We start from the raw sequence: 13,204 nt of genomic DNA on the forward strand, positions 1-13,204 counted from the left end.
AATTTGTGTGTATATTTGATACAGAAGTAATATCAATTTAGTAATGAAGGTGTAAGCTTTTCAGTTGTAAAACTAAATTGGATTCTAAGAGAACTCAATGGGTTAATGAAATAAACAGCAATTTAAGTTTAAGAGGAAATGTTGTACAATGTCCAATTGCTAGCCAAGAGCTTTTTCAAGCACCATTTTTAAAACCAAGGATTTAACATTTTTATTCCAGTATATATGTTTAAAGTAATTAATTGCAAAATGTCCACATCTGCAAAATTTTCAGTACAACTCATGAAACATCAGAATATTAAACTCATGTTACAAACTTAGATGTTCATGGGCACACGATTTTCAAAATTCCTTTCAGGATTTTATGGCTAATGCACTTTACTATGGGAATTTCAATGACACAGACTGATTCATCTGTTCTGATGTAAACGCCTTTCCTTCCACAGTTATTTCTTCAAATCATGGGCACATCTATAACACTAAGATTCTTGATAAGTCTAGTTTGTAAGAAGGAAAAAATGTATTTGGGAATACTTCTGGTTTTAATAGTTAACCTTAAAATAAGAACTTTGAAAAAATTTGAATCTGATAACAAAGTACGAAAATGTAATTTCTGAATGTAACTATTGTTAGATGTATTGGTGACATTCCTTTGTTTACCAAAATGACATTGAAAATCTTTTACCCAGATTGTCTGGAAACCACTATGAAAACAAATGTCCAAGTTAAAGTGAGTACACAGATTTAAAAGTAGGTAGGTATGTCTAATCAACTATGTAAACCAACTTTTAATTATTCAGTATTCCTGGCATTTAGGGTGTTAACTATCTAACTTTGCTATTTGTAAACAACAAATATTCGCAACTCATCTGTATACTTTTCATGGGATGGACCAGGAATATTTTAATTTGATTTCAGTCATATGTAAACTTTATGAGGTATATTACTTACCCTCGGTTACATTTTGCTATTTCATCAAATAAAAGCTTCCAACGAGGACGTCCAATAATAAGTCTAGAATTCAGTGTGTGATATTTTTCTCCAATTATCTTCTGTCAAAAATAAAGCACGTGTTTTATAAGACATAGCTTTAGATAAATAACACATTTCTCTTACATGAATTCACTTGGGCTATATCTTCCTTCCAAATTGCTGTGACAAAAGATAAGAAATGGAAATCTATGAAGTACAACCATTTCAAAATGTCACATTCATTTTCTTTTCCTTTAAAATTCAGATCCTTTTGAATGCCATTTTTAAAATTGCTGATATATCTAGATTTTAGTTATTTGCTTCATATTTGATAAATTTAAAGTAAGATAAAGAATGATTCTATTCATTGAATAGAATTAAATGAACTCTAAATGAAGTGTCATTGACATATCTTTGTACCTAAGTACAGTTGTCATATTATTCTCATTATATGACTAAATTAGCACAAATTGTTATCACAAATTCAGGGGACTAACTCTAGACAAGACCTCCCAAGACAACAGGGCTCTACATTTTCACCCTATCAACCAATGACTGTTAATGGCTCATTCTTGCAAAGAATAAACACTGCTTCTTAACTGACAGTCCACAGTCAGAGGGAAATCACACACACACACACACACACACACACACACACACACACACACACACAGTAGTTATTTTTTAAATCTGGAAAAACATTTGCACCAAGATTCACCACCTTATACAGCCATCTGTTATTTATTTATTTATTTATTTATTTATTTATTTATTTATTTATTTGGACTTTTCATGACAGGGCTTCTCTGTGGCTTTGGAGGCTGTCCTGGAACTAGCTCTTATAGACCAGGCTGGTCTCAAACTCACAGAGATCCGTCTGCCACTGCCTCCTGAGTTCTGTTATCTGTTATTTTTAAACATTAGTTTGCAATCAAAATATAGAGCCTAATTGCAGACATTGTTCCAATTAGTTTAGATGACACAAAATGATCTATGGGAAATTCTCTGAATGCTCTCTCTTGTAGTAAATAAGGCATGGTGGCTTGATTTCTCTGGGATGGACTAAGGTTAACTAGGTATGACTTTATCTTTTCTCGCCATAGAAGGCCTTTCCTCTATGGAAAAGGTATTACAACGTTGTTCACTTATTGTTTGATTTCTCCTTAGAGACAAAGAACTTGACATTACCCCAAAGAGAAAAGATGGAATCAAAAAGTTTGTGGTAGCCTGTTGTGAGAAGAATGGATAGGCACAACTTCAAGGACAAGCTACAAGTTTTTTGGATAGATGCCAACAGAGGCTTTCCTCTAGGACATTTCTGCTCAAACCTCCTGCTGAAATTTTCTCCTAGTACAGCTCTTCTAGTAAATCTGTTATCAAGGGGCTCATTTAACTAACAATAACATCCAGCCACATACCTGTATCCCATCTGTTTGACTGAGGTACAGCTGGATGTTCACATAGTCAGGTCTGTTTTCTTGCCAAAACTGAGTGAACATAAAAATGAATAGACTCATTTAAGTTCTTTCCAAATACTCACTTTCTACCTAGCATATGTGATTCTAAAACACCATAGATAATTTGGCTTATGACAGTAAATAAAAGTAGGCATGAAACTGAAAGGTTATCAATAAATACACAGACAGACATGTGACAGGTGACAGGTCCTAACATTCATAACTTGCTCTGATCTACTGATGACATTTATGGATGATGATGACGTTGGTAGAAGAAATAAATCATCTCCACCTAAAGACACATCATAAATCATGCTAAGCACTATCTTATTGCTATAAGTCCCTTCTAAACATACTTTATTTTATTCTCTACGAGGCCCTAAATTTTAACCCATGGCTTCCCTCATCAATGAATGAGCACATGCGCTCTTGCTTGACATTCATTATTCATTCACTGCAGACGTTCCCTGAGTAAAAAGTGTGTGAGACAAGAGCTACACTGGCAAACGAGTAACCTAGAAAAAGGGAAACAATGGCTTTCCTTTCCTGCTCTCACCTGGAAACTATTACTCTATGTTAACTAATTACAAAGTGAACTATCCCAAGTACCTCATGTAAATGGTGGCATAAAGTATCCGTCCTTTCGTATTTGGATTACATCACTTCAATTATCAGAGTGTTTTTTGTTAGAGTTTATCTCATCTTAATTTCTTCTGATTAACCATAAACTATGTAATTATATGATGAACAGTGGCCCACCCATTTAATGAATTAGTCAACTAACAGTAATAATGATTTCTGCATTCTGGCTGTTAGGTTAGGTAATTATTGTTTTTCAAGTAAAAACGCTAATCTGAAATTCTTGGTCAAAGTAACATATTTATTCAATAAAGAAATGTGTATTTTCTAAGTTCTTTTCTAAATGCAATGGGTAAATAAGTCCACCCAGGTTTTAGCATGTGTCAGAGTTCTCTTTTTCAGGTTAAATAATTTTAGTGTATAAATACACTCTATTTTGTTTTTCCATCAGTCATATAAGAGATGTTTGCTTCTTGGAATATTGTGAATAATACTTCTAGGAATACTTTGTACAAGTCCACATCTTCAATAATAGTAAATTTGTATTTATAACTCTCCTTTTCTAACATAAAGTCTGCAATCTACCTTTGCCTAGAGTACTACATACACACATTCATAAATGAATAGATATACATGCATAAACACATGAACACAACTCTCCTGTTGAGTCTATTGCCTTTTCTTATGTTACAGACCTCCCTCCTTTCCTTCTATTGCATTAAACATATGACAGTATCATAGTACTTCCTGTAATGTTGAATTTCCTGTCTTGAATTTGCTACCAAGATCCTTGCTTAGTCAATCCACTCTTGCCTGTATTGCCACAGAATTTTGTTTGACTGACACTCCTGAACACACTCCTTAAGTAAACAGGCGCTCTGTTGCAACATTGACATACTTCTACTTTCCTTTTCTTTTTGGCCCTAACTGAAATTTCAGAATCACACATAGTGCATATTTACTGTTTTAGTTGTCTATCCTATTACTAGTAAAATAAAGGTAAAAAAACTTTACTATTTTGTTACCTAATATATCTTTGGATCCAAAGACAGATCCTAATTCACAGTTGACAGTTAATGATATTTGCTGGATAATAACAAGACTGATTCCATCCATGAAAAACATAATGCAACGAGGTATGTGAATGATAATCACTGAAAAACTTTTTACAGTTACAAAGTAGCTAACAGTAAGGGAATGATAAGTCAGTCACAGTGAGCCATGGAATTCTCCATATTATTAAAGACAATGAATTGATTCTATGCTCACTAATAGTCACACAGCATTTACGATGTAGCTATAGGTTTTAAAATAATTTGATGAAAAAATTAACATACTATAGCTTTCTTAATTATAGTGACATAGACTTGGTAGGTAAATTAGCAAGAGAGATTTTACTTTACTCAACTGAAGTATTTGTAGCAAGTATTTCACATAATATAAACTTTACTTATGTATTTTCAATAAATATGAATACAAAGTATTACTGGCAGGGCAAGTGAAGGATGCATACTATTATTTCTGAGCAATAAATAAAAATTTTGATTTTTAATAATGTATGTGTGTTAAGGAACCTGCTGACTATAACATTAAAAAATATTGAACAAATTTTTGGTAAGTGAGCTTAGAAGATGCTGTAGTGTCTGCGGTGGTCCCTTTATCTTCTCTCATCACTTCTAGCCATGTGCATATATATCCATCCATGTTGAGTACTTTATGTCAAAATGTAGAACTATGTGTAAAAGTATGTTGTAAAAACACACATATATTAACAAATATTCACATCTGAGAAGATGTACATCTGTTTTTATTATATGTTACCTTTGGCTTTAGATAGAAGAGATCTTTTTTCTATAGCAAGCATTTCCTGCTTTGAAAATATAAAAATAAATACTATTTAGAAAACTACATAATTAAAAAAAATGACCATCCTGACATTACCTTGTTATGCAACATACAGAGCAAGTCTGCAAACCACTGGAATGATCGAATGTCTCTGCATACCCAGATAAAGTACAGTCTTCTTAGCTTGTATGGTTTCCAGTCATCCCTTTAAAATCAATTAAGTGAAGTTGTGACTGGGATTGGATAAACAATACAAAATCTACCTACTCTTGAACATTTTCATTCATAAGCAGCCAACAAGAAGCAAACTAACACCCCAAACCCAACCACTTCCATGTCATCATGTCACACAATATTTACTATTACTGCTAGTTATGGTAAACAATACATTAACTCCAACATGTCATCAACTGCTAAATTTGTCAGTATTATATGCACATCACCTGTTTCCACTTCAAGACCATGAACAGAACTCTTGGATCAGAAGAACATTGGCTCATGAGTCTCAGAAAAACAAGTTCTCCATTTCAGTGAACTGTATCATTGTGTGGGGGTCAAAAGGTTATTCAGACTTGCCCTCACTTTTAGGCAGAACCATTCCAGAAATTTGGTTGTTTATCCTGTTCATAATAATAATTTAATAAAAATTTCACAACCACACACTATGTAATACATTCCAGCCACTCTCATTTCCAAGTCTGGATGCCTACTTATGACTATGAAGCAGACTTGAGGTTAAGAAAATGTTCCTTTTTTCATACTACTGAGTATGAAAATAACTTGTAATGTGTTGTCAGAAACAAATGATTTCTGGATTGGAACATGCTTATTTTTGTAAGAGTCTCCAACATGTCCCCAAATCACATCTAGTTTAATACTTGAAAATTAAATAAAACATTATTCAAAAATATCTTTCATTTATACTTTGTTTTGAGACAGGTCTAGCTATGTAGCCCAAGCTTATCTTGAACTCATGACCTTCCTCACTAAGCCAAGGAGTCATGCTGCTGCTGTGTCTTCTTCCTTCTTCTTAAAATATTCCCTCAAATATTTAAAGGTGAATTTCGTCTACTTGAGTAGCCAATGGAAACAGCCTGGGAGCATCTTTTTGCTGTCACTTTGTATTTTTATGGTGATAATTAACCTTTGTTTATAATCCTGAAACTAAAATACTCTCAGTATTTCCCAGTTGGGCAATCTCAACTTTGACATTTCTTTTTTATTTTTCAGTCTGTTGTAAATTTGCTAATAAATGAAGGGATGAGGTGATGATGTGTTCATCATCTTCTCATAAAAGCTTTCCCTGAACATATCCTTATAATTACCCCAGACAATTGTTTTTGTAATCTAGTCAACATTTTTGCTTATAATGCATTCTGATTACACTTCCCCCTAATCCTATCTTCTCTCCCTCTATCACCATCAGCCCCCTTATTTCCCTATCAACTCTTTTCCCAGATTCACACCTCTTGTTTGAACTGTGGCCCATTTAGTTTAACCAGGCCCATTTTTGTGACCATAGGACTGAACTAACTATTGGAGTCTGGAAGTGTCCAGACTCCATTCACAAAAGTGAATGCGATGTCACTCTGTCTCTCTGTGTCTCTGTCCGTCTGTCTCTGTCTCTCTCTCTTTTGCTGAGTCTATCAGTAGCATGTAGTTTGGCAATGATGGGAGGACCACCAGAGACCCTCCTTCACCCATACTTTGCTATGGATATGTACATTCTTCTGCTGACTCACAGAGGCATGATTGCAATAGTCACATATTATCTGGAGGAAGACATTTCCATCGTTGTCTCTATAATCTGTTTCTTTCTGCCTCCCTCTTTTAAAATACTCTCTGACCTTTAGAGAGCTTTTCTTTGTGCTTGATATTTTCAGAAATAATCCACCTTATAAATTTCTTATTACTTTATAAGTTGCCCTAATTAAATGTGGACTTTCTAACAGCACAGTTCATGTTTCCATTCATTGTTTTATCCCTAGTAACTCTAAGATTGTCATGAAGACATCACAAAATAATTGTTCCCAAAGGAATGCACAGTGATACCATCATGAGGAGGTCAAGAAAGAAGGCTGAGGGTGAGTAACTCTTAATGGGAAAAGAAGATGGTTTTCTTTTTACAGGCAGCATGCTGGGAGCTACATACTATGTATTGAGAGTTATTGAATTTTCCCGTTCACTAATTGGAAAATGGAATTTCTTGAAGAGTGAGCGGGAAAACTCTGTAAAGAACTATTCTATATGTGAACTAGAACTCTTTGCATATCGAAATTTCTCTATCTTGAGGAATAAAATAGATCAAAGTGACATACAGCAAAGTGTTTAGTATCGATGCAAATGGAGTGACCCCAATGCCTCCAGCCACACAGAGGCTAACTTCATAGTTCAGTGACTCCTCAAATGGACTTCCAAAAGGACCATCAATGTACAACCTATAGAGAGGGCAGACAAATGTTGGAAAAATGAAAATAAGTTAATTTTCTCTAACATCAGCCATTCATGCTGAATCCAAATTCTATGTATTCTGATGGCTCAGGCATTATCTCACTATTTCTTACAGTGACAAGTGCAAATGAACAAGTAATTCATTTTGAACTACTGATAGAAAAACAAGAACTTCCATCCATTTCTAAATTAACTGAAAGTTTAGGAAAGAGCAGTGATCAGTTAAAGCTTTGATCATATTTTAATTTGATAACTGACAAAATGAAAATACTAGTCTATTCACTATGTTGAAACTGGATAGTGTACCCTTTAGTAGCAAATAATCTGTCAGACATATTTATTCACATATGCACTGTGGGGACAGAAACTTACAGGTAGAAAGAGAAGAATCTAACATTGTTCCTTCTCTTGCCCTAGTTAAATAAATAAGTACAGGAGATAATGAAGAAATCACAAAAGAAATTGCCCTTGCTCTGTGTGTGCTTACATAAGTGTGTGTATGTGTGCATGCATGTGCGCGTTGCGTGTGTGTGTGTGTGTGTGTGTGTGTGTGTGTGTGTGTGCGCGCGCGCGCGTGCTTGTGTTCAACTGTAAACAGAGATCACGAATTGTCCACTTAGTATCCATCCATCTTTTCTTAGTAACAGACCATGACTTTATTCAGAGAAGCAAATGTCCAGCCAAAAAACACCACATTTCTCAAATTCCATTCATCTGTTTTGACTGAGTGGCTGTTTTGGCAAATATGAGGCAAATGAATTTGGAACTGGAAAGGCTTATTATGAGACGCTGTCTCACTTGGGTATTGTGACTCTTCTACCCTTTCTTCTGCATACCCAATGTCTGAAAGGTTCATTTTTATGGTCAAAAGAGTACAAAACAGTTACTGGTGATTAATGTGAAAAGACCATACTTTATGGTTTGTGTCATTTTAGATATCTTGTCAAGAAAGAAACATAGACCCCATGTATATATAACATTACCATTTTGTAACTCCTTTCCATTATATCCATTCAAACAATATACCTATATAGAAGGTTGTCTACATGTTATTTATGTTTGGACACCTCTTAAACAGAAAGCCACATAAGACTATATGTGTATGAAGTTAATGATTAGGTGTCTGTTAAATGTCTGCAAAATAAACTCATGAGTAGGCATTTCTAAAATTCTGGGCTTCATGACATTTCTTAGTTATTGCTTGTATTTGATTTTGCTTTTCACTTTCACATGAGTGCCTCTATTTTCCAGGTATCTGTGAGTATAGTGGCTTACTTGGATAGTTCTATTTATTGAGTTCTAGATACAATTTGCTTTATCTCAGACAGACAAATGTCATTTCCCATCCTTTGCATCTAAAAACCATGTGTTGACCAATAGGTGATAAACAGACTGAATCTACATTGCTGCTTGAAGGATGCCATCCAAGAGATTCCCACCACCCACAGAAGATGCTACATATGCAGAAAACCAATTCCCTTAGTGCTTCACCACTTTGCACCACATTGAAGTTCTATATCAAGGTTAACTATTCACATTGACAGAACTCAGGCCATCCTAGGTAACAAATGTGTGTTATCCTGAGAGAAAACTTGTAAATGTGGCACTTAAAATACTGTATCTAGTAAAGGAAGAAATGAAAACCCCTTTAACCTAAAGAAACAATCCCCCAAGTTGATATGCTTAATGTAGGAAGACATCCTATTACTAAATACCTTACATAGTTACATATGCAAATTTTATCCTGTCTACTTAACTCGAATCTTACATTTACGCAAAAAACATAAACTATGTATGAATTACTAGTATGACTAAGGGTTTTCTCACTGAAGACTAACAATAACTTGAGACCTATCCTACAATTTTTTTCATCTTCATCTGAATGCCACACCAAATGAGTTAGATGAAGGATAAACTAATTGAATGTACTGATATGTTCAAAGAAGAAACTTTCTTTGCAAACTTCACCAGTGATATTTATACTTCGTCAACAAATAATTTAAGGAGCCATCAAAAAGAACTCTGTGCTAAGTGTCTCATTCTAAAACAACACATCCTCCTCCCTCCTCACATAGCTATTCTCTGGTGCTTTGTAATAGCTTTGAACATGAACACTAGAACTTGAAGTTCCAGCCACTTACTAGGAATGAGATCACAGATTTAGCAAGGTCAAGTTCTAGGGTTCATGTTCAAACACCATTTCCTTCATCTGTAAAAGAGACAAGATGTGATGACACAGAGAAAACCTATTAGGAATTGTAGAATGCAACACAAACATCAGAGACAGTTTCTACTTATGATATCAGTGTGTCTATGGTATGCCATTGGGATGAGGCACAGCACAAACAGAAGAAATGAACTAAGCTCAAAACAACATGGGAGCGGTAGGTATTTGCTATGATGGACTGCTGCGAATCAGTTGCTTTTCATTCAAAACACTTTTAACAATTTGTTATAAATTGGTAGCATTTAATTACAAGTCTTCCATATAGACAAGTTCCCATGTAACATTTTGAAACATAAATTTACTAAGAAACATTTAAATTAGCTTAGTCATATTAACTTAAACATTTATTACTTTACTACTGTGAATATATTCAGAATCCCAAATTCTGTGTACTATCTTTAAAAGTATATAACACCTATTACCTATAGTAACCTGACTGTGCAGCAGCACAGAAGAAACTCCCACTCATTTAACTGTAACTTAGTATCCACTGCTCAATCTCCCACTGCCAATACACACTACACACACACACACACACACACACACACACACACACAGAGTGTCCAATCATTGGTGAAGGAAAAAGATGATTACAGAATCACTAGTGACAGGTTACCCAATGAGACTTAGTTTTTTATGAGAGGTAGAGAGAGACAAGAAAATAGCTTAAATCTATATGTTTTAAGCATTTAAGTTGGTTAATGTGCAAAATACCTTGGCTTTCATATATGAGTAGTAATGGCCTTTAGTACCTAGATTTTACAATTATCATATATGTGACAAGATTATAGTGACTAAATGTAAGTGTTCACTTCCACAAAGTTGCAATTGAGATATAGAGATAGTCAGCTGATAAGTGGGAAACGTTCTATTATGAAGGACAGCATATGTAAGAGAAGGAGCCATATATTACTATGAGCCACACCAAACTACATATGCACATTCTACATTTTTTAAAAAGTTCTTTCTTAAATAATTTACATTTGTATTTTATAAATTGTTTTAGCTGTTTATTAAGATGGAGTTGATTAGACAGTCATTTGAGACAGTTTTCAAAAATCTTCTCTCCAGGCATTTGCTATTGCCTCTCTGGATTAGACTGATATTATAGCAAATTAAAGATGAGGATGGAACTAGAGAAGAAAAAAAAAACCCTCCTGAGTGAGGTAACCCAGACTAAGGAAAAAGATATCTTGATAGAGCCACTGTGAGGTTAGGGACAAACCTGGTACTATGGAAATTCCCAAGAATCCACAAGAATGACCCCAGATAAGACTCCTGGAAATAGTGGGGAGGGTGCCCAAACTGAACTGGCCTTCCCCTGTAATCAGATTGGTGAATACCCCAACTATCATCATGGAGTCTTCATTAAGTTGGGGGAGGACCAAGTGCCTCTCCTCTGCATTAATACTGAGTATGACATTCCCCCACCAAAGGGAATGGGCTCCAAACAGCCAGTTCACGCACCAGGGATAGATCCTGGTCCTACTTCCAGGTGCACCAGAGACAGACCAAGCTACACAACTGTCTCATCCATGCAGAGAGTGAGTTCGGTCCCATGGGGGCTCCAGAGTTGATGCTGTAGGCATCAATTTATACTTCAACTTTATTATGTTCAACACACATTTCTACTTCAAGTACGAAATAAGTCTTTACATGGAACTTTGACATATACCATACTAAAACAAACATGCTATAGTTACTACTGACAAAAATTTATGATCTGTATACAGCCATTTCATGCTATTTTAAATGCATACTTTAAAAAAACTGTTTACATTCTTTTAAGATTTGTTATTTTTATTGTGTGTGTGTGTGTGTGTGTGTGTGTGTGTGTGTGTGTGTGTGTGTGTGTGTGTATACTTGTGCATGTCAATATATACCACATGTATGCAGTTCCCTTTGGAGGCCAGAAGGGGCAGCAGATTTAAGTATTACCTCAGAGCCTGAAACAAAATATCATCAAAATAAAAACTGTTTATTTAAAATGTAATCTTTTCCAGAAATTGTAGTGATTATCCTGTACATGCCTTCACTCTAGAGTCACAAAATAACTTAAAGCAGGTAAAGTAAATTTCCATTTTGTTTTAATGAGAATTCAGACTCTGAAACATTGACTTTTCCTAGACAACAACATCTATTTAAAGAAAAGATCATCCCTAAATTCCTTTTGAATTTCCTATCTCTCGTATTCCTTTCCTTAATGACTAAACATTAATCATGCCTGTCAATCACCACTTATTTTGGTTAGGCAAATAAAGGGCATATAGCCCTAGACAATCCATCAGGTAACAATTTCTTCCTCATCTGGGAGAAAAATGATTATGATTAACTACTCCCCAGGAGATGATGGACTTGCAGTTTAGATCACCCAGGAGATAATTACAGCAGTGAAAGCCATAAAAAGTGTCAAAGGAGCATTAAAAACCTGAGATGGACTTCAAAATCTGCCTTGCTTTAATGGGTTGCAAACATGTGCATCAGAATTTCTTGGAGGGTTTATTAAAACACACAGAACTGGGCCTTACACCAAGATGGTCTATTCAAGGTTAGTATCCTGGATAAAAGCTAAGACAGGAAGCTCTCACAGCAACCATGATATCCCCAGCAGAACTGATCTAGTGCAGGTGATAATTTTGCATACACTGATCATGAGAGGTCATGGAAGCCCATGACATTTGGATTAAAACTATGTAGAGGTCAAAAGACTTAACTCAGTGGTACACTTCATTAAAACACATGTGTACCTAAGAGTCACTGAGCCTTGAGATACAGAGATACAAAGCAAACAAGCAAGACCTTGTTAAGAGATTTGGACTGCAATATTCACTTAAGGGAAGAAAGACAGCTAGTAAAGTGTTAAGAAATCTTTCACAAAAACCATTTATCATTGAAGGGCCTGTAAGGATAAAATTTTTCTGGAAAGGAAGTACCATAAAACAAACATATTCTTGAAATTATATTCTTATATCCATTATGAATTGACACATTCATTTAAGAATGCCTTTTAACATATTTTAGTATTCATTTATAGAACATATTTCATCAATTGCAGCTGAGGTCATGGATTAAGTCTGATAACTTTCTGTTTGTCTAGAGCTGAGAATATTTTGAAGAGCAAGAAACACTGTTATGTTAAAAAAGGGTGGTTTCTATCCAAAGACACCAACATGGGATTTTTAAGATTTATTTAGGTTTTCTTTTCATGTTGGGGATCAAAGCCATGGGTTCATACATGCCAGGTAGCACTGAAAATCATCCAAGCTAGATTTTTAAGATCTCTTCACAAAGGAAGAATTTCAGGAAAATCTACAAGTCAGAAACAAATCAAAAGCCCCCAACAAACAAAAACCTCACAAACCTAAAGTCTGCAGACACTGAAAGGTATCTGGCAGGTAATAATAACAGAGAAGGGACAAACCAGCAAAGCCTCCCAAGAATGCAGATGCCAAATCACAACGCCTATCTCTTTAGACACAACTGCATCCTCAGAGTGTTAGAGGCATCAGGCTAACCTCCAGCCAGCTGACTCCCGGGGACCCTCTGGAACTGGTTCTTATGAGTAAGTCTGAGTTACTCTTGTCAGTCACTATGTTGTCCTTTTTGTTTGCTTACTGGCTTTCAACTACCAGCTCCTTGATTTACTTATCTCTTAAACAGAATCTTAAAATTT

General features: G+C 35.1%; 1 protein-coding gene across 6 annotated transcripts in view; it reads right to left on the reverse strand.

Moving 5' to 3' along the window:
- Nox4 (NADPH oxidase 4) overlaps window positions 1-13,204 on the reverse strand; it is a 143,770-nt gene that overhangs the window by 18,868 nt on the left and 111,698 nt on the right. For all 6 annotated transcript variants that reach the window (XM_027407585.2, XM_027407584.2, XM_027407586.2 and 3 more), the window contains 4 exons: window positions 7,172-7,291; window positions 4,950-5,058; window positions 2,391-2,459; window positions 952-1,052 (listed from right to left, as the gene is read on the reverse strand). In XM_027407585.2, the coding sequence (XP_027263386.1) occupies window positions 952-1,052; window positions 2,391-2,459; window positions 4,950-5,058; window positions 7,172-7,291 (399 nt within the window). The remainder of the gene's footprint in view (window positions 1-951; window positions 1,053-2,390; window positions 2,460-4,949; window positions 5,059-7,171; window positions 7,292-13,204) is intronic.

Source organism: Cricetulus griseus, chromosome 3 (genome assembly GCF_003668045.3).
Source record: "Cricetulus griseus strain 17A/GY chromosome 3, alternate assembly CriGri-PICRH-1.0, whole genome shotgun sequence".
In the NCBI taxonomy this organism is placed as follows: domain Eukaryota; kingdom Metazoa; phylum Chordata; class Mammalia; order Rodentia; family Cricetidae; genus Cricetulus; species Cricetulus griseus.